General features: G+C 34.4%; 1 protein-coding gene across 2 annotated transcripts in view; it reads left to right on the top strand.

The window, feature by feature from the left end:
- MCPH1 (microcephalin 1) overlaps positions 1-22,434 on the top strand; it is a 132,392-nt gene that overhangs the window by 9,249 nt on the left and 100,709 nt on the right. Inside the window, exons 4-9 of one of the 2 annotated variants that reach the window (XM_050893464.1) lie at positions 2,889-2,973; positions 3,485-3,605; positions 3,870-4,010; positions 5,229-5,324; positions 7,554-7,751; positions 14,913-15,034. In XM_050893464.1, the coding sequence (XP_050749421.1) occupies positions 2,889-2,973; positions 3,485-3,605; positions 3,870-4,010; positions 5,229-5,324; positions 7,554-7,751; positions 14,913-15,034 (763 nt within the window). Of the gene's footprint in view, positions 1-2,888; positions 2,974-3,484; positions 3,606-3,869; positions 4,011-5,228; positions 5,325-7,553; positions 10,461-14,912; positions 15,035-22,434 lie in introns of those variants that run through there. The other variant, XM_050893463.1, reaches the window with a different exon arrangement.

Raw genomic sequence — 22,434 nt, 5'->3', positions numbered from 1 at the left:
GTGTATCAGAAAGAAGATGGTCATCACATTGTGTGAGGGGAAAATTAAGATTCTTGGGACTTACGGTAAATGTTCTCATGGCATTATCACCTCAGCAGTAGTCAAAAATCAAATTAAATAGAACATAAAACCTCATGTAGTGGGGTGACAGCATTTTATCATGGAATGTTGTGAGAGGATGGCAATGAGCATGACTGAAGTTATAAAATAGTTTTCTCACAAGATGTGATTGAAGAGACAAGACTTCTTCAGCCTGGAAAAGAAGTGGAAGTGGAGGGGGAGAGACTCTTGTGAACACAAAAGTTCATATGGAGAGGCTGAATAGAGAATGAATGTATATGTTCCTTTCCAGTAGAAGAATTGGAAAGCATCACATGAATCTGTCTGGAGGCAGATTCAGAGAAAACAGTAAATGATGGGTTTTAGCAAAACATGGTTAGGCTGTAGAACTCCTTGTTGCAGAATCATAGTCAGCAAAGATTTATGTGGGTTTAAAAAAATGCTGAAGCAATTAAACATTTAGTTTTATGAAAAAACAAATACAGTATTACATCTGACCATCTCTAAACCAGAAATCTGTGGAACATAGCAAAGTAAACTGGGAATGTTTGGCTGTGTTTTCATGTTTTTACATCCTCTTGGGAATCTTGATATTGGAAACAGGATGCTGCAATATATGGTATTTAATCTGGATGCTACTTTTTGATGTTGGAGCTGTGAAAACACCAGACAAGGAAGCAAATCATAAACAATTACTCCAGCATTTCCTGATTCTTCTGCTTCGTGCCAAATACTCTCCCACTTAATGGCTAGTGGCTCCCTACTTCCAAACTGTTATGCATGTACACTAGTGTTATCTTCCTCTGAGCAGTGCTTGAGCTTCTCAGAGGAACATGCCCTGTGATTTGAAAAATACTATAATACTCACTTTTCTCCATAAAAACCAGCACAAATTATTAGAGTACAAAGGTTTGCGCAGTCCTTAGTGTTGAACTCTTACTGGATTTCCAGGGCTCTCTCCAATGATCAGCCTCAAACTTGTATTGGAAGCGTCTGCTTTATAGTATGAGTGTCTGTTTGAATCTAAACAGAATGCAGTTCTACAGTTTAATAGGAAGTAATTTGATTGGGAAGAAGACTTTAAAATAAGATGACAATTGAAATTCAAAAAAATTCGTAACTCCAGAGTAAATGTATTTTTAATTTAAAAAAAAAAAAGTGTTTTGTTTCCTTTTTTTGTTTTCTAAGAATGGTAGATATGTCTAACTTTAAAAATAGTGCACAAAATCATGGACTTGCTATAAGATTCAGGCAAATAAATGGTAACTTTAATGCAAAATGAGTGGCAGCTTTGGGTTCACTGAAAAAAGTTTTTTTAGTGCTTCAACTCAAATACCTCAATGAGCAACCTAAAAAAATCAAAACCCAACAACAAAAAGAACCCTACATAAGATAGAATTGCTACAGTCTATGTCCAAATTAAGAACACTTAATACTTCCAAATCAAACCCATAATTGGGACACACTACCTGTGTATTCTTAGTACGGTAACTCACTCATATCACAAATAAGATAGATAAATCATTTACATTCAGATTTGTCTGTAAAGTAAAAAATTCTTCTAAGATACTTAATGGTCAGACTTTCTTGTGTTTAGGTTCTCTGAATCAATGAAATCTCTGAACTAATGTAAGTTTTAATGTAGTCTACATCTATGCTGATTATTATCCAGAATTTAATAACGGCCACTGAAATCCAGCATGTTGAATATCATCTCTATTTGATGCTCCAGAGAACTCTAAACTCAGTTTGACAAATACATGTAGTGGTTTGGCTCTTTTCTTTGTTCAAAATTGAGTAACTAAGCATTAGATTATAATTCTACAGACACAAACTTTATAGCAGTTCGATCACTAGGTGTCACTAGAATCACAGTTTTGAATGACTTCTGGGAGAATTCTAGTGTAGTCTGTTAAGGTTCCATACTCTTTCCCATAATCAGTTTTATTATTTATTGTTTGAGAATAAAACTGTATTTACCTATTTTGATCAAAAGAACTGTAATTTATGTATTAATAACCAAATTCTTGTCTCAGCATCATCCTTAGTGTTCACAAATACGGTAGATTGTATCATATTGCAAGATAACATTAGTTCCACTGCTCTCAAGTCAGTCTTTGAATACGAAAAGACAGGAAAATCTAGGGGTAAGGTATCAGTTGGATTTTTGGTTTTGTAATTTAAAAAAAGTTCGCATAAATATAGATTGCTCCTCAATAAGGGGCTGTTTTTAGCATTGCATATACAAAGAGAAGGCAGAAAACTAAGATTAATGGGCAAGATGTAAAAGCCAGGATCAGATGTAAAAGCCTCCTTCCTCATTTGCCTGAATAGGAAAATTTCCTGCCCTCCCCCACCCATTACATTCTGTAGATCGTAGTTGAGAGTTTACTGTCATACAGTGACCAAGTTAAGGTTAAGTTCACTAGCTGGTGAACAATGAAAGCCTACAGTCCTCAGAAAAGTCAGGGCAAGATATAAGGTTCATGAGAATGTGGCCAGAAGGACTTAATACATTGATTTTTTTGAATGAGTGGACAATAACAAATGAGTGGGAATCTCTGAGTTTCAAACCAGCAATTTAGAGGATATTATTAGGACAAAAAAATTGTATCATGTCTTGTATTTGGTGTGTAATATATAGATTTTTTCTTTTTTTTAGCATTACAGTAGTTATGCTAAAACATAACTCCATTCCTACACACTTAGGAAGTGTTGGTGTTTCATTATTACAGGGCTCAGACGACTCTTTTTGCAATAAATGTTCTCATTCTTGGGAAAAAAAAAAGAAAAAAAAACCCCCATACTTGCTCTAATTTATTATACAGGTGTCGAGAAACTGGAGTACATGTTGATGAATCCTTATTTCCTGCAGTGGACACTAATGAAGGATTCCCACTACCGATCAAAAAAGTATGTGATTTATTATTTTTTTTTTAAATAGGCCTAGAGTAGTGAACTTTAAAGTTTGAACTTGACTTACTGACCTCAGGCATTTGAACTGTTTATTTTCAGAACATTCTGTAAACTCTACCTATCCATCTGAGTAGGTTTTTAAAGGTAGGCTATGGCTGTGATGTATTGGTGAATAAAGAAATGAAGATTTAAATTAAAATTACATAATGATTAACTAATCAAAAAACCATGAGTGCAATGTGGCTTATGTTAGCACTGAGTTGCTAACCAGTTTCACTGTTTACTAAAATCTAACCTAAAAAAATCTGTTAGGTTCTTTCTTCTTTCATGTTAAAGTTCACTTTGGAAAATGTTAAATTCTACTATTATCTGTGACTCTCAAGGAGGTGATAATAAGTAGCATAAACACAGATAATAAATACTGTGATAAAGTGGTAAGGCAAATAGGAAGTGTAGTTACTTCTGGCAGTTTTATACCATGTAATTAATAGTTCTGTGTGTCTTGTAGCACAAATGTATGCAGCCAAAAGACTTTGTTGAAAAAACTCCAGAAAATGATAGAAAGCTGCAGAGAAGACTGGATCAGATGGCTAAAGAATTAGCTGTACAAAAGATAGCAATTAATGCTGGTAAGAACTACTTTGGACTAAGATTCAAATATCTTAAGTTATTTCTTTAAAGCACTTGATGGGTTTTGGCTTTTGGGTTTTTTTACTTTTATTTATTTTACTACTTTACTTTTTTTTACAGCGTTCTTTGCGAGTTTATGGTATTAAGGCATCTGTAGTGATGTTAGGTATAAAGAACCTAATTTTTTCGGAAAAAAATGAAACTTCATCTGAAGCTGTTATAGCATGTAAATATTAATGTACAAATGCAATTTCTTTGTGTAGAAACTGATGTACCAGTTTTACTGTTTGAAGACAATGGTTCGCTTGTATACAGCCCTGTTAATAAGATAAAAGATCAATGCAGTGCAATGGAAAGAAGAATAAAGGAGATGAAGGAAAAAAGAGAAAATCTTTCTCCTACTGGTAAGAAGTTAAATTTTACTTATCCATGAACATGCACAAATGGCTACCATCTTTATTGCTGAATTTTTGGCACACTTGTCTTGCTCTGGCCTTCAGAATTTTTTTCATATCTTACTTGATTGCATGTCCTCCCTTCTTCCCAGGTTTCGAGTAGGTGTGACTGCTTTAGCTTTTCGTTTCTTTCTATTGAAGGGCACAAGAAGTCATGGAAGACAATGATTTCAAAAAGGAATTTCTTAATCTCTAAACTGCTCAAGAGGACTAATGTTTAAGCTAGACTTTCTAAACTTGTAAATTGATATTATCACATCTTGGTTAAACTTTACAGTGAGACTCTAAATCTTATTTCCTGTTAAATTTTAACATGAATGCTGTACTTGACAAAGGTTGTAATGTTACTACTCCCAGGCCAACAGTTTAAAAAGGAGTCCAAAATTGTCCAGGTACTGAAGAACAGGATTTAAAAAAATAAATCAGTTTGAACAACCTAATTGAATAAATGTAGTTGACTTCAAAAAGCAGATCCTGGTGAATTAAATCTAGATGGAAGTTTTCAAATCATTTTTTAGTGTTTGCATTACCTTACTGTGAAAGTATTGAGGTCTAAGTCATTAGGTTTTGTCAGTTATTATAAGAACTGTTGGAATGTGGAACATCTTTTGAGGGGGAAGGAATCTGTAGTATTTGAAGTTTTAAGAAGTCTATGTCAACTAGACTGTCAGTCTATAATTTCAGAAATAATTGTGGAAGGAAAGTAAAGAACCAGTGACACATGGATGAAAAAATAAATCTCATTTATGTATGTGTTTTCTCTTTGAGTTTTAAGGTAATACCTTCAAATGTTTTGAAAAGTATTTCTGTTATGTCAAGGCTTTGCTGCTAATTGCAGAATTTGACAGATTGTTTAGTAAAATGCCTCAACTGGCTTAGAAATGTCTATAATATTTCTAAATGGTTTGCCATCATTCTTTAGTTTCAGAAAAATGTGGTGCTGAGTTATCTAGAAAAAAATTGCTTAAAATTGTAGAATACCTAATAGCTTTTTGTTAGTATGTAAATTTGAGATACTGTTGAGCAGTCTATTTATATGGTTCTAGTTAGTTGGCAAAGCAATGACTTGTCTCTTACAATTGAGCTGTTTTGAAATATGAATAGATGGTGTGGAAATCTGTATGTTTGCAAATAGGGCTAACTAATTTATTATTTACAAACTCCTAGCTTCGCAAATGTCTCAAATACCTCCAAGTGGTTCACCAGGAGACTGCCCGCTGTCTACTTGTGTCTTAACTAATGCAGAAGATGCGTTGTTACCAGGTAACTAACACGACTTTATATATTAGAGAAATTAAAAATAATACATGACCTTATATCTTATTTTGGAAAGTACTGTATACTGAAAGGGGAACTGTATATATTTGCTCTATCATTTATATTTAAAGCTGAGTTATTTTAGTTTTTCTTAACTGGCAAAGTATGTAGGAGTAAGAATTAAAGGAAAATGGAGCGTGAGGAATCACATTGGGTAAATGCTCTGCCTTACTGCTGTGTTGCTTGCCTCACTTCCTCCTCTTTCCTCACACCATTCCCCATTAATGGCTTCTTGTCCTGGCATGGTGTCAGTCTTCTCCGCTCTTACAGTGGTCTTGTATAGAATACAGACTGCATGCTAAACAGTGTGATGTGGGAAGCAAAAAAGAGAACTGAATGAGAGAGAGACCTCAGAGAACTGAAATGTCTTCCAAATTTTCAATCGAAAAACTTGAATTTAAAAGGAAACCTAATGTGTTCTACAGCTTATGTATTCAGGGATTGAAGAACTAACAAGAGTAAAAATAAATCAGCTTTTAAAATGTTTTATGGTTGCAGATGAATTCAAGTCGTTTGTTATCAAAGTTTTTATTCTCATAAAGTTAGGGGTTTGTTCCTGTGTTTTGGCATAGTAACAGGACGTAAGGGAGAAGATTATTGTGAAGGCTGTTGAGATATCTCAGTGGGCGTTTTAACAGCATTAATCATGTATGCAATGGGTATGTACTTTAGACCTCAGGTCCTCTGTCAGTCACATGAGCAAAAAGCTGAAGTCAGATGCTGTTGTTTGATCTCAGTAGAAAAGTAAGGCGAAGACAATCTTTAGAATTCATAATGACGGCCACTTGAGTGGTCTGCCTACTCTCTGTTCTACCCCAACAGTGAGCTATACCTCATGCTGTTTTCAAGTGTTGTATTTTGTTGACATCATACAGGAATTCTGTCTTGCTGGCTTACATGAGAACAGGGGCGGTATCTTGTAGCCTGAGGCAGCTTGGTATGTCTTCATGCAATGCTAGGGAGAAGTAGTAGCTTAAGATTGGAAGTAGCATAGCTGTGCCAACAAACTTTTTTATTTTGGTAAATTAGTTGTGTGCCGATGAGGTTGAACATTGTGATTTGAGAGCTTTACCTTGAGTATGTCCCTCCAGCATTACAACTGCACAATGTAATTTTACGTTAAGACTAGACCTCCACATCCCATGACAATATTCAGTGTAGCTTCCGTCTCTGATGCTCTGTGACAGTGGTCCTTTTGTTTGTGCTTGCAAGACACATGAGATAATGGTTAATGATGGTTAAAAAAGTTCAAGAATCCAGTTTAATTTGGGGATTGAAGTTAAGACTTTTTCAATTGTCAGTATGGGAGTCTGATCATGTCATGTGAAACTTCTCCTTTCATCTCCTTATATTTCATTTTCCGAATTTAGCTAGCTACACCATATGTTTAAAAATATTATTTATATTTACTAAGCAAATAACATCAAGACCTCCTCTAAAACCTACAGGAGCACTTACAGAAGGAGTATTGCTGAAACTTTGTGCTCAGTGTGTATTTAAACAAGCATCTATTGCAATAATCAGATTGTAGAACAACTGGATTTTTAAAAACGTATTCTAAATAATCAAAGATACTAGCCTGTTTCAGAGGAATTTATTGTGAAGTTATAAGTACATTCTGTATATCACCTCCCCCAAAATCATTTCATAAGAATAGCTACAAGAAATTATTTATTTTTACACATTCTAATTGTTTTTAATACTTTGTGTTGATGTATGTGATATGATACTATGATGGTGTTTTTAATTTCATCTTAACTGCAAAAACTACAAGATGGTGGTAATGCTGTGGTAGTAAAAATTATTATTGAGTTTCCAGTATTACTATAGCTAGCTTTATCAGTGTAAAATCATGGTGTTTTTCTGCACAAATGCAAGAATGAAAGGGAGTTCCTCTGCTGCTTTGTTTCAAGAAAGCAGAACAGGACTTACGGATACTTATTACCATATAAGAAGATACGATAACTAAAGCTATTGTAGCTTCTTGTCAACATAGAATGTGCTTTGTTTCTAATCTATTTTCTGTTTAGTTTTTGATGACTTGCCATATAATATCCAGAGAAGTGGCTAAATCCTTGTTTTCTTTCAGTAATTTCATATGTATTTTACTAAGAAATTTGGTACTCTTTCTGTTTTGTTAAATACATTTATATTGCCACTTTTCATATTTTGCAGGAGAACAAATGGAAGACTGCTTGAACTCAAGTTATGATTATTTTTGGGGAACTGATAAATTAAAGAGACAGAAAACAGAGGTAGTAAAACATGCCTGTGATACTTGGACTGATATTCATGTATCCATGAGTGCATCAGTGAATTCTCCCTCACATAGCTATGAGCAGAAGAGCTTAACGCCAAAACAACATAGCAGAAGCAGCTTAAGAAGGAAACAGATTTTGCAGCACACTTTGGATGATAAATTATCTTTAGAAAAGAAAGATCTAAAAAAGTTTCCAAAGAAAAATCAGAAGGATGAAAATAGCATGACTACTTCAGTTGCAAACGAAAGGTCTCTTGTCCACATGAAGAGCTTGGGTCATATTACTCCTTCCAAAAAAATAGTCACGTTAAATACTGTTCCTGCTTTGATTGGCAGTCCCTCTAATTCACCTATGAATAGTGAGGACTTAAATACATGTTCATTGGATAGAAGCTTCCCTGTTGACAGAAATGATTGTATTCTTGCAGATGAGAAGAGGAAGAAAGTACAAACACTATCTAGTTTGAAACTGGCTACCTCAGAACTGGGTGCATCAGGGTCTAAAGAGTTCTTGCAAGCAGTTACTACATATAGCAAGTCTTTTTGCACTGAAGAGGCTTCTTATGAAGACTTCTTTTCATCATCTGATTTGAATGAAAATGAAGTACAGGTACGAGTACCAAAGGAATCACAGAATCCTCCTAAAGTTTGTTGCAAAGACTCTTTTACAAGCATGGACTCACTTGATGTGAGTTTCTCTAAGCCACATACTACTTCCAAGAAAAGTAGGAAAAAGTCTATTCCAGCAAATGATGTTTCAGTAAAGAAAAACTTCAAACCAGCTGAACATCCTGGAAGTGTGCCGTTAAATTATATGTCAGATGGTGAAAAAGCTGACAGTGCAGAAGCTCTAGATTCTGATGATGTGAATAAGCTGCCTCAGCAGGCTCGTGAAAAATCCTACAGAACCAATGTGAATTACTGTACTCACGCTACTGGTAAGTCGCTACATAGAGCTGGAAAATGAAAAGATATCATACTGCGTTAGATATACTCATGCAACTAAATTGCAAAATGAACTGCCATTCCCAAGGGAAAAATATTTCAGAATTACACCAAAAGAAGAAAATGCTGCAGTACTGACTTGATTGTTGTGTAAAATAAATGAGTGTATAGGATCCAAAAGAACACCCATTTGTTTTCCCATACATTACAAACACAAAGAAGTTACCAAGAGATAAGGAAGCTGTGCTCACAAAATGCAACAAAAGTATGTGAGCCTTCTTTTCCCCTAATGCTTGCTGTTCTGTAAACTTTCTGCTGCTATTCAAAATCTGTTTAAGAAACCAAGGTCTCTCTGTTCTAAATGTTACGGTGCTCTTGTAAATTGTCATAAGTAACTCCTCATCATAGGGTCCCTTGTTCAAATTATTTTTATTTCACAAGTTAAAATTGCTACTTTAGATTAATTGCAGTTAAGGGCATAAAATCTCTAGTGAAAAAAATATTTGAGTTAGCAATTTCTAACTTGTGCTGTGATGAAGATTGAATAAGACATTTGAGAGCATATGCAAGAGTTGCAATGTAAGCAACCATGGCTTTTTTGTATGGAACTCATCGTAGTTTTTAATAATAATTTTAAGAGTATTTTTTATATTTGAGCATTTTCAAGTTGTTTTAGCCTAAGTTATTTCAACGTAAATGTATACTAGTATATTGAATCTCAGGAACTTCCCTGAAAAATGCTTCTAACTTGCATTGGGGTAATCGCTTTCAGATTTTGATATTTTGAGCTCTGTTTGTCAAGCTTTACATAGGATTAAATATTTGTAATTATAATTGTATATTTTAGTCATTTGTTTTCCCTAGAAAATTCTGCAGCAGTGCATCAATGAATTATACAAAATTTAATTATTAACTTAAAGGTCTGAACAGACTTGGTATCAGACTTATGAAATCATCCAGTGGAAATGTTGAACGGTGACTGTGCCTGTATCTGTGGGTAATAAGTTGCTGAACTGTGAGCTGCTATTTTGGGTTCACCACATTTGTATTTTGATACCTGGAGTGCATCATAACACAGTTTAAAAAAAAAAAAGTTGATGCAGGTGTATGTTATACAAGTATAAATGTATACCCATAAATGTGTGAACCCACGGTATGTGTTTTTTACCATGTGGCAATGTAGTAGAAGATGATCCTTAAATTATGTATTTCTTAATGTCAACAAACAGTCTGTTTCTCATTAAACAATCATGAAAACAAATGGGGAAGGAGAAAAGGTTTACTACTTTTAAACTTAGGTATGCCAATTAATTTTAGAGTTAATTCTAACTTTTAAATTCTAGCGATTAAATTATGATCAATGTTTTAGCATGTTATGCTTTTATTTTCTTGCTGGAAAACTTGTTTAAGGTAACAGATTTTGGAGGAGAGGAAAAAGGAAGAGTATTCAGCAAACAGAAGTTTTCTGATGTTTATACTTTTTATCCTTTTTGTTAGGAACTTCTGTAAGTCTCCATTTGTGTTTCTAGTGATTTTAATAATATTTGTGATTTATCAGTGATGGCCATTTTGCCAAGTATAATGTATTCAGCTTCGTGCATCTGTTGTGTAGTCAAGTAGAACCTCAAGTTTGACAGCTCAAATGAGCTCACTTAAAAATGGAAGGAATCAGTAATGAAAAATGAGTTGTATTTTGCCTAATAATGCAAGTTCTGTGGAGGAAAATGAAAATCTTGTTTTAAACCTACTACTGTGACACTGTATGATGGAATAATTGGTTTTTATTAAATATAGGCTTAATATTTCCTCTTTCTTTTTTTTGCTTGACTGTGAGTTATTTCTTGTCCCTGTTAATTAGTAAATAAATAGTAAATTGCTTTGTTTTTCTGTATGTTGTACATGATTTGAAAACTGGTAAATACAGTATATTATTTTTAAAAGCTGAAGAATTCTTTTCACTCATCATATATGTACAGTTAGGAGTAATCAAATATCCGTATAAAATTTAATTATATACGTATATATTTTAAATATCAAACATTTTTCTTGCCCATTTTTTTTACTTGTGTTTTTAGGTCAGTGGCACTCTTACCCAGTGTCTTTAATGACAAGAAGTAAGGTTTGATAAACTTTATTTCCACAGACTACTTGGAACATCTGATTTTAAAGCAGAAATGTAATATGCAGGCTAATCTGAAACTAACTTTTCAAGTCCTAATCCTTATGTTGTAGCAAACTTCCAAGTTCCTTTGTAGGGTACACTCAAGGCTGTCCAATTGTTCTGCTGAACAGCACAGGCATAAACACGGCTACTTATTTTCATCTTACTCCAAGTCATAAATCAAGTAGAGAACTGTCACAGATACAAAAGTTGAAATTAATTATGTGTTACAAGAATATTAAAAGATGCTTTCCTATTCAGATTCACTTTTTCTTTCTCAGCTTTGTTTGTGGAGATGAAATAAATTTTCTGTCCTTCTGATTAAATCAGCCACACCTGATAAATTTCAGTGCTCTGTAATCAGTAAGTGCTGTGTTACTGGCCTTTTTGTGTCAGTGCCTAAATTTTTAGCAGTTACAAAGTGAGGAAAATGGTGACTTTTCTCTGTCATGAATATAAGTTTATGGAAATGCAATAATAGAATCTTTTGTGAAAGTTAATGATCTGTGTTACTAGGAGAGTCTACGAACTTCTTTGTCATTCATGTTGTAAATTGCTTTACTTTGAAGTCCGGTCCATCTGCTTATAACTTTTTTAGTAGAGCTGATGGTAGGGTAAGTTGGCACTTGAACCACATGGCTTAGAATGCCAATACTTGCTCAGATTTGATGAATTCCTGTGACTTTTCGTCTGAAGGCTACAACAATAAATATTGGGCAAGGAATGCAAGAGTATGCTCTTTTAAGCTTTTATCATCCTAAAATCATTTAGAATTTGAAACTGGGACTTAGCAGTATTTCCAGGCTAAAACTTAAGGGTTAGCTGAGTAAATTTTAGATATTTATGGTGAATGTGGGAAGCAAATATTATCTTAGTTGGCCAAAAGACATAAACTAAGACCCATTAGAGTGTAATTAATGTAGTTCAATGTTAAGATGGGGAATCTGGAATATTATTCTGTTATTTGGTGCAAAAATGATGAAGTTTAATTTAGATGAATGAGTTTTACCTGAGGTTCGAGGTGCTGGGTGCTTAATGCTGCTAAAATACTGTTTATGTCTTTAAAAACACACATGTGAAAACTTCCCTAGATTTGACGTGCCTTTTTTTTTTTCCTTCAGTTTTGGAAGCAGACAAGCTCACTAAAAATACTGTGATGTCCTCTATTGACATTTTATTATGTCCTTTTAAAAAACAAATGAGGGATGAAGAAGAAAACTTTCTTGCTCGATTCCTTGTTTTGTTTATCTTCACAAAAAGTTTAATTGTAACTAATTATTAAAACAAAAAAGGACAAATATTTCTGAATAGAGGAACAGGTTGAGGATTATTTTGATGTAGTCTAACTTACAAAGCCTGATGACACTTGTCCTAGAGCACATAAAAAACTAGATAAAATTGTTTTAAACCATTAGCAGGTTCTCTTTGAGAACCTGGTGGGCACATAAGCTTTCAGAAGACTTAAGAAATTGTGTTCTGAATAGCAAAAACCTGGTATTTGCCCACACTGGAATAACTACTACAATAATAATAACAACACAAGTTATTAAATATTCTGTGCATATGTACCCGAAGGATTACTAATGACGACAAATTCAGACTTACTTTCTTCATAGTTGGGGTAAATAACTCTGTGGGTAAGTACAAAATATTAGATATGATATAGCTTAATTTCAGTGACGCTTTGTTGTGATATTCTTAAAGTAGAACACTATACTAGAGATAAAATTTTTATTAGATAGACATGATTGATTTGATTGAGCAAAAACTAGCTCATTGTGCCTAATCATTACTTTGCTTTAACTTGAAGGAAATATCAAATGGAATTTTGAAGATAATATTCTGGTTCAAAACTTCGCACTGGTGATAAATGACTATGAATGAGTAGAAGCTTAAATTGCAAATTAAAGTCCCTCTAATTTGTTATAATACTTCAGAGGGCTATCAGAGTTGTTGATTTTGATACCAGTCATTGAACAATGTTTTAGAAGAGAATTTAGGAGATCTAATGGACCACAGTGGCATGAGTTAGCTGTGTATTTGAACTAAATTTAGGGATAACTAACAGTGGATGGAATTGCTTCAAAAAGTTCTGTTGACCTTATCTGAAATACCCTGGGAAAAGCTACTAAAGCTGAAAACTCCTTACTTGTGACTGAGCAACTGCTTTAAAAAGAAGCCATCAGGATAAAACAGACAATAGACAGTGAAGCTTGAGACCTACAGGATGGAAAAGCTGGAAAGTGCTTGAGAAGTCCTGATAGTCAGGAGAGAAGAAGTAGGAACTGGATTGCAAAGAATAGTCCTTATTTCTGTAATGCATAAGATCCCCAAGCTGATGATCAGAGCAGGTGATGGACCTCGTCCCCTGTTCCTGCTTTCCTGTAAATATGAAGAACCAATGAGAGTGAACCATAACTGGAAAGAGGTCCAAGCATACAGGTCTTGAGACTTTAATCCCAAGTGGGACAAGAGCTGCGGAGCTTGAACAGTCAGGCCAAGAGTGGCAAAAGGAATATTACACCACATCTCGCTCCCCGCCCCCCCAGCCTACCCCTCCAAAAAACCCCAAAACAGTGGATCGTCCTTTTACAGTGACTGAAATAACTTACTGGAAATTAACAGAGACATACCTTGCTTTACCCCCATCTGCTTGGGGTAAAGCAATGGAGTAGATGATCTGACATCCTTTGCAGTCCTGTGGTTGTTGGGGTTTTTTTAAGATTCAAAATACACGTTTAAAAATTCTGTTTTCTACATAAAAGGAGTTAAATTTAAATTTCTTAGCTTTTTTTATTGTGTGGCAAGATCTTTTCTCCTCTTCTACTTGCCATCAGTCTTGCTCAGTGATTGAAGATGATGGGCCTCAGTGCAACACTAAATAAAATTAACATAGTTAAGTAATTAGTTCTCCCTTTGTTAAATGACACTTTAAATACTGAATTTAAATTAACGATTGTACCTGAAAGCCACGTTTACTTGTATTACACGCAAATTACTGTGATACTGCGTAAATTCATGTGAAACTTGCAAGTTTAGTATGGAGAAGTTATTAAATTTTGACTAGTTTAAAGGTTATAATTTTAAAATAAGTAATCAGTAACGGAAAATGTCATCATTTTTTGTGTTGTAATTTGTTGTTGTTCTGTCACCTCAAGGATTAAGAGTTTAAGTAGCTGACAGAGAAAAGACAAGTGATTCTTGGTTATATATGCAGTCAGACTAGTAAATATGGATAGTACCCTTCAGTATTTTCCAAAAGTAATCAGAAGAAGCTTATTTGGGAGGAGCTGAATTTAGGCCACTTTAATCACTAATTATTAAACTTTCTTTAACTGGTCTCATGCATTTCTTTGAAATGAAAAATTAATGAATGTCCTAAAGTAGACTCCATTGAATTAAATTTGGGAAAAATGATCTACTTAAATCTTCAGTAATTAAAACTTCATTGATCAAAAGATAGATCAAAGTTTTTCATCTTATGCAAGCAATCTAATTTCTCAAATGATTCTAAAGTTTATTATTTAGTGCTTATAAAAGTCGTCCTGACAGTGTTGAAGAATTGCCTATATGTTAATTCACAAAATACGTGATGAAAAATACTGCTTTTTGGCAGCCACATTAGAGGACATTCTTATGGATGGTGCCTTTTTATAAATAATAGGACTGATATGCCTGCATGCGCACCCAGTCCTTGCCTGCTAACAACTTGCTAGATTTGCTAGCAAAGTGTTTGAAAATATGTTTCAGAGCTTCAGGTCATTTCAGATAAACACAGTGTGTACTGAAAGCATTGACATTTCAATAAGAAAGGAAAAATCTAGCCACCACTGCTTCAAACTGTCAAATATCTCTCTATTCAGAGAAATTGCAAATTTTGTAATAAATAGAAAGCAATTTAGCTGATTCTCTACTTGTAGTTAATATATGGTTTTCAAAATATTGGAAATTGGGAGTTTTACAACTAGTTTATTTACAAGATAGGATACTGAAAGATGAAGTCAGATGCTTGAGTGTCATTCTTTTTTCTGTAACTGAAATACAATGGAAAAATAGCTGGTACAAATTATTAACTTAGGTATTTTAATTGTACATAGCTCTGTGCTATAATAATTGGTGGCAGTTTCATTTCACAAGATTGCATTTTTCATTTCAAGTTTCTAAATTTGGTTTCTAGGTGATGAAAATGAAGTTTCAGAGTGTCATGTTACTGATGGCTCTTGCAAAGTTTATAATGAACAAAAGAATAAGCACAATGGGGGGTTAAGAAAAACTAGAAGACTCCAAAAGGTCAGTTTAACTGGACATACTGTTTGTTAAGCTCTTTCTTTTTCTTGGAGAATCACTGAGTGCCTTTTTATGTACAAAAAAGAAATGCATTCTCTGTGCACTATCAATTTAAACTTTTCTGAATCTCACTTGCCTTGAAATGTTATGCAAACAGTGTTCAAAGACAATACGTACAACCATGGAACTCAACTTTCTGGTAGCTTGTGGTGGCAGAGTCCGTGCCAAGTTGACATCGTAAAGGAGGTTGGTAAGCCAACTCAAACTGTTGTAGTTGAAAAGCCACTGAAGTAACCTGAAAAGATGCCTATCCTTTTTGGAGGAGTTACTAAATGGGGTAGGTTTTTTTGTTTGTTTTATAGTGGATCATCCCCAGTGGATGTTTCTGCCGGATAAAGATTTATACAGCATTTTCTTCTAGGTTCAGGTAAAGCTAAATTTCTTAACTTCCTATTTTGAGCTCAGTTTGGATGTACAAAAAAGTGAGAGGATTGGGTCAGCACTGAATCTTTTTTAGGTGTTTTTCCCTTGTAAAAGTTTTTTCTAAGTAAATATAAAACTGATCAGGAAAATAAATAGTAGTTCTTTTTATCAGGAAGTAGCAAGTCATACAATTAAAATGAGCACTGAATTGTTTTGAGAATGGGAAGTCCTAAAGCACTAAAAGATGTCTGGGGTAATTAATTTTATTAAATAAATTAGGCAGGTGTTTCATTGGTAGCTATTGATGGAGTTCCAAAGAGATTAATCACAGATTTTGATCCTCTTTTATGTAAAAGTTCTGAGCAGGTGCAATTGCTAGGCTGTTCAACCTTTTAAACATCCTGAAGATGGGATATTAGTCTCCATGGACCAGTGATCTTCTCTGGGTTAAAATTATTATTTGACTTCTTGCCTGCATCTTACTGCTTGTTACTTTTCTTATGAATTTGTTCACTTTCTTTTCCTAAATATATACATATGTATTATTTTTGTAACTAATAAATGTAAGTATTATGTAGAATGTATAAATCAACTTCACTCTAGATCCATGTCCTATAGAAACATTACAAGATAGATGCTTTAGCCTAAAAAGCAGACTATCCAGAACAGTTTCATTTCCTGCCACAGAAATCTAACTAAAGCTGCTAAATGTATATCCATAAACTACAGTCGATGGCTCTTCCTAAGGCTATCTGTAGAAATGGAGCTTGGAGGTTTATCAGATTTGTTGGTACTGATTCCTTCTCCTGTGTAATTATGCTACAAGAGCATTATACAGTAGTGCTAGTTTTGATTCATTTCTCTTAAGAAAAGATCCCAACGTAACTATTACATGCTGAAGAGAAAAAAAACCAATATGAAGTTCTTTTTTATTGTTCCCCTTTTTCAGACCCGTCCTTGCATTCAAAGGTGGTATCTTTGAATGGTTCTGCTTGGTGTATGCTTGCAAAGCATGCTCTGTGAGGTGTTTAACAGCAGCAAAAGCTAAGTAGTAGCTGGAGAAAATTCCTATTCAGTGTTTTGAGGTGGCTTCTTTCATCCATCCATTTCAGCCGTGTGATAATACAACTCGACTCAAATATTAGTAAAATAGCAGCACATACTTTCTTTCATGTCATGAATGCTTTGTTTAATAATTTTATAGGTTTCCAGTTGCAGTTTGACTGTGCAAATTCATACAGGGACGGACAACGTTGGGGTTTTTTTGATTGAAAAGTAAAAAGAACTTCACAAAAAGATTTTATGTGGTTTAACCAGACAGTCTGGCAACCAGACTGTTGTACTGAAAAGTTTTACTTCATATTTTAATCAAGCAATTGTCTGTTAATATACATTAAATGTTTAGGAATTTGTCTATTTAAGATCTATTTTCCATTGTTTGTATGCATACATGCATGCAAAATTTATAAAGCCAATGTTGGAGATCCCTAGGAAATTCTTAGTGAAGCCATTTTAAGAGGATACTGTTTTGAACAAAATTAGACTTGAGTGTCTAAGTTTTGGTAAAGAATTAAGCTGCAAAGCTTCTCTAGTACCAGTCACAATGAACTTGAAGCTTTTTAAAAACCACCAAACATTGTAAAAATTTTTAATAAACACTTTTTTCAATGGCTGCAGCTTAAACATTGCAACATTTTGCTGATGTTTGACAATGTGAAAGTGAAGTTAGAAAACTTTAGTTTGTTTCCTTTGTCCAAAGCAAAAAGTATATGAGAGAAATAGCACAAATATTTTTAAAAAAATATGATTTTATTGAATCGTAGTATTATGAAGAATTTTCTAATGTTTATTTAAATCTTAAAAGAAAGTTTATGTTAAAAATACCAGTGCAAAAGAAATGCTATTTCCTAGCTATTTTAATGGACTAATGTTTCTGTGACTATATGAATCTCCAGACCTTTTATATCTAAAAAAGAAAAAAACAAGAATACCTTTGAATTATAGTCATTGTAGAGTAGATGCAGTTTTGTACTGAACAGTTCCAGTATAAGGTTTCAGATCATATTGCTGGTGTTCTGGGAATCTGTTGTAAGTGTAATCTGTTAAATTTGTTACTTAGCTGTAAGTCTCTTAATTTGGGAAGCAATGTAAATTGCCGTTAGTTTTTTTTCAGAGAGAAAGAGTTTGAAATCTAATACCTCTCTAAAAACATTTTAGATGTTTGCTGGATGTAATTCCTATACAATGTCTGCACTGGAACTGAAACTTTTTAAAGTACTTTAGTTATAACTCATTCACTACAGTGTATACTACAGTGAATACTATGATTATAACTCATTTGCTACAGTGAATGCATGTCAGTAGGCATTTGGAGTTCACTATGCAATGGTAAATATTGAAAAAGCCATACAAAAATATCTTTAGGAAATATGACCAGGCGTAAGTGTTAACATTGTTTACTTCCATGGTTATTTCAGTTTGTCATTTGTAGTTTCTTTAATTTAATATAAATCAAGCTGTAGATTCTGTATTTCTCTGCTGTGCTATTGTGTAGTGCATTTGTTTTCTTCAAAACCTCATGCAGGTTGTGTTTCTTACATCTTGTTTTAGCTGAAGTCAAAATCAAGCATGACTCTTCAGGTACTTTGATATCACAAATTTAGATTACAAGTACTCATATTTTCTTTCTTTATCTATACTATTTATATAAGGATGCTTATTGTACTCTTAACATGGAAGACTTCTAATCAAAGTTATCTAAAATTGTACTGTCAACTAACAAAAGCCCTGAAGACAGAGCAGTTTATAATGGCAGCTGCAGGCATGTTGGGGGAAGATAAGGAAGATTTTCAGGAATCTTTACTGGTTTCAGGAGCAAGCTTTTTGGATTTAAAACATCACCACCACCCCAAAAACCCCCGGAGTTTTGGTGTGTTGTACGTACTCAAATGCAGTGCATAAAGATAGATTTATAAAACTGGCCTATAGGTTTGAACTTCTTAGTTTTGAGACACGACAACCCATAATTGAGGATGGGTTCTTCTCATACAGAGTTGGTACGGATAAACACTGTGGATTAATGCCTATGAATGTCAGCAGGTGGCTTCCCTGGTCTAGAAATCTAAGTTGATGATACTGGATTGCAGGGATAAAATAAACCCTTTTTGCATTGTGATGCATTTTTCAATTATTCCATGGAATTGAATACATAGTTCTTTGTTGCTTTGCATAGGGAGGACAAAGTGAAACAACTGAAAATCATAAAGCCAAAAATTTATTCAAACAAGTTAGTTACAGTGGTGTTAATCTGTTGGTATGAGGGTTGAGTGTTCATTTCATTGCTTAATGTCATGAAAATGTTTACATTTATCACACCACCTGTTGCATGTCAAATGTAAACATTTTGTACTTTAAACAGATCAGAGAAAGACTCATGAATAACCAGTTAACTGCCATTTTTATTCAAATAAAAGTTGTTTCATATTTTTAGAGGGATATGAAAGGTGATAAATATCTTTTAAAGGCTCTAACAGTGTCACATCACTAGAAATGCAATTCAAATAAATTTTACGCTCAGAAAACCTGTTAAAATACTGTCTTCTGAGTGAATAGAAGAAACTCTTCAACCATGTGAAAAAAAACAGTTAAGCATCATGAGAGATAATTAAAACCGTATTTTCACAGAGAAGACAGTATGGACTTCACTGGAATTCCTTTAGTTTTGTTTTTAAACAGATTCATCTTGGCTTGTATTTCTGTAGCTCTTGGATTTGGGTGAAGGTAAAGTTATCAACACTGAACTTAAGAGATTTTTGAGAGAAGAGAAAATCTTTACAAAGAATCTAAGATCATGCTGTGGAACAATTGGTGTGAAGCAGGCCATCGTTAGATCCTGTTATCAAAATGCTTCCTTTTGAAAATATTTTATTCATGGCAAAACAAATTTTAATATCCTGAAAAACCTGTAACTATAAAACATGAAGCATCTTGCCAGACATTCAGGAAAGTAACTTTATGTCTATTTTTGATATGTGCATTTGTAGACTGTCTTAAACAGATTTCATCGGTTTAGGGGACAACATCTTTTTATTTTTTCCTCCCAATTTTGATTTTATAGTTGCTTTGAATAGGTATATATTTTAAACACTGATACTTGAAATGTTACTGACTTTGAGCCGCAAATGAATATTAAACTAGTGTGAATTAGACAAGGTGAAAGCATGCAAGGACATTTACAGTTAACAGTGAAGAAACTGGAACTACCTACACGTTTATGGTCTGGGGAAAATACCTGATGTAGTGGGGGGGTGGACAAGTGGTCCTTGAAAACTTTCAAATTGATTGCTTCTGGCTGTAGCGATGAGATGAGTGACTGAAGCTACAGATTATAAGAGTGCTTGCATGGTACCATCGAGAAACTTTTATGGTATTGACCAAATGTCTGGTGGTGATTTTATGCATATCTGATTTGATCCTAGAATCTTTCTTGTTTACAAGATGTCTCATCGTACATGCAGTAATCCTGGAAGTGTCTGACCAACTCTAGCTGATGACAACTGAATAGTTGATTATTGTTTAACTGTAGTTATCTAGCTGACTCACCATAAAGTTGAAGAAACAATTTGTTGGGAAACAAGCTTTTGAGCAGACTACATTGTGGGACAAGTAACTTTGAAAGTGTCGGTGATAAAAGGATCTAATGTTATACATCACTGCAGAAAATTTGCTTCCTTGGAGTGTCTGAAATATGCCACTGAAGGGGATGTTGAAATCCAAGAAGAAAGTTTATTTTTACTGGCAAGACACAGCTTATGCTATTGCTATATCCAAAATACAGCTGTGGTCATTTGTTTGTTCCAAATGTCCAGGTTTTGTAATAATATTAGCATTTGAGAACAAAATGTCATATCAATAAGTAGCGTTAGTATTTGTTTCATATAAATGGAATATGCAGATACTCATTTGATAAAATACTTTTTTTTTTTTTGGTATAAAGTTAAGTAATGAAAAAATCTAAGAACTTCATATTGGCCTAATGGTTTTAAAAAATACTGAATGCTACAAGAGTGATGTATAGGAAAAATTAAAATGAGTATCAGCAAGGTTAATGTGAGATGGCTAAAATCACTGAAAAATATTCTTAGTAAATGAAAAGCAGAGTCTCAAAATACTGCCTGTGACTTAGTACTTACTGGTCATGCTCAAGCTTTTCAGAGGATAGCACTGTAAAGGATGCCTATGTGTTCCATGGTTTGAGACAGTTTTATAAGTCCTGCTGTATGTTTAATGTCATGAGTATTTTCACTCAACCTTTGCACGGCAGTTCTGGTTCTGGACTTTGTCCAGCTAGTGAGTTTGTCCCCCACCCTTCTCCTACATCTAGTTGAGGGCTTCCAGAACAGAAGCCATACTCGGCATCTGCTCCTGCACCTTACAGTGCATGCTATGGGCCATGTCCTAATGGCAACAGCTTCATTATCACCACTTAGGGATGCTACCATTCCTGCCAGGAAAATCTCCTGTAGATGGACCTAGTGGGCCGATTCATGGCATTGGGTCCCTAGAAATCATTCTCTTTATGATGGGTTTCATGCTAGCTATTCTGGACTACCTACTGAAGTGCTATGGTCTATTTCTTAACTTGAAAAAAGTGTCTTTTCGAGTCAGTACCTTTCTATGGCAAAAGGCACAACCTCCTCTCAACTCAAGTTTAGGGTGTTTCCTGTTGTCCCAGGGACACTTGCAGCTGCTGTTCACACTCTTGTATGGGTTGCTGTTTGGAACACTGGAAACATGTGCCGTGACAGTGGTATAGAAGATGACAGTGGTATAGAAGGTGGTTGACTTTGCAGTTTGTCATCTTAGCAGGCAGGGTAGTTAAGATCCAGGAGTTGAATTCGCCCAAGTTTTTATATAAAATTGTCACTAAATTTCTGTTCGGTCAACAGATTAACATATTGATTCTTTTTCAGAACCTTATTCAAGAAATAGCAGCTTAAGTATATGGAGAGTTTTGATTTTTGTCTGCATAGAATTACGAAAAAAACCTCCACTGCTTCTCCACCCACCCCCCACCCCCACCCCCCAAAGATTGGTAGGTATGGTGATTTTTGGTCCAGAGACTATTTATGAGGTCTTACATAAAGTCAGAACATATTTTTTATTATTACTTTTAGGCAAGTAGGAAATTGCTTGAGAGCTATCCATGGTGAACAGTAGATAGAGATAAGCACCGAGAATAAAATCCTAGAATCCCAAGTTATTCAAAGTACATCTATACCATCTCCATCCTTTTATTGAAAAGTCTATGGCATTCTTGGATTTGATGGTGGAAGGGGGGAGGCTTAGGTACAAGAAACGGATGCAACTCTTTCTGGCTCAGAGCATGAGGGGAACAGTGCATAAACATTGTGTAAGAAGTGAGAGCATACAGTCTGTGTTTGAGACATACATACCTCACTGCTGAAGATATGTATGTATGCTGTAACTTAATTCTAGTTACTGGTAAATCACAATTATTTTCTAGCTTTGGGGTACACTTACATTTAATACTGAGGTCATAACCATCGTGCCAGAAAACCAAACAATCCACTGGACTGTAGCTGATTTGGCAAAGAATCAGTGTAAAACTGAAACTATTTTCCCTCTTGGCATCAGAAACTACCAGGAGGAAAAGCAACTGCTGGTTAGATCCTCTTTTTTTGGGAAATTTAACTCTTGGGAAAATGAACACCCTACATAAACCTACTGGTATCTGGCATGACTATAGGCCAGAAATCCTTTAGTTGATGGAACTGCTTTCTGAATGATAGCCTCACAGCTCTTGAAAATTGTTGAAAATCAATTGGAACAAAAGACTTCCTAAACTCCATTTCATCAGTATTTGACATGTCTTCATTAACAGGGGTTTTTTTAATAATTTAACAGATACCACCACTCTTTTCTACATTGAAACTAAACATTTTATGGATTAGTGGTGT

Source organism: Gymnogyps californianus, chromosome 3 (assembly GCF_018139145.2).
Source record: "Gymnogyps californianus isolate 813 chromosome 3, ASM1813914v2, whole genome shotgun sequence".
Lineage (NCBI taxonomy): Eukaryota > Metazoa > Chordata > Aves > Accipitriformes > Cathartidae > Gymnogyps > Gymnogyps californianus.
Note: the sequence above shows the minus strand (reverse complement) of the source record. Positions and strands in the feature narration are given on the sequence as shown.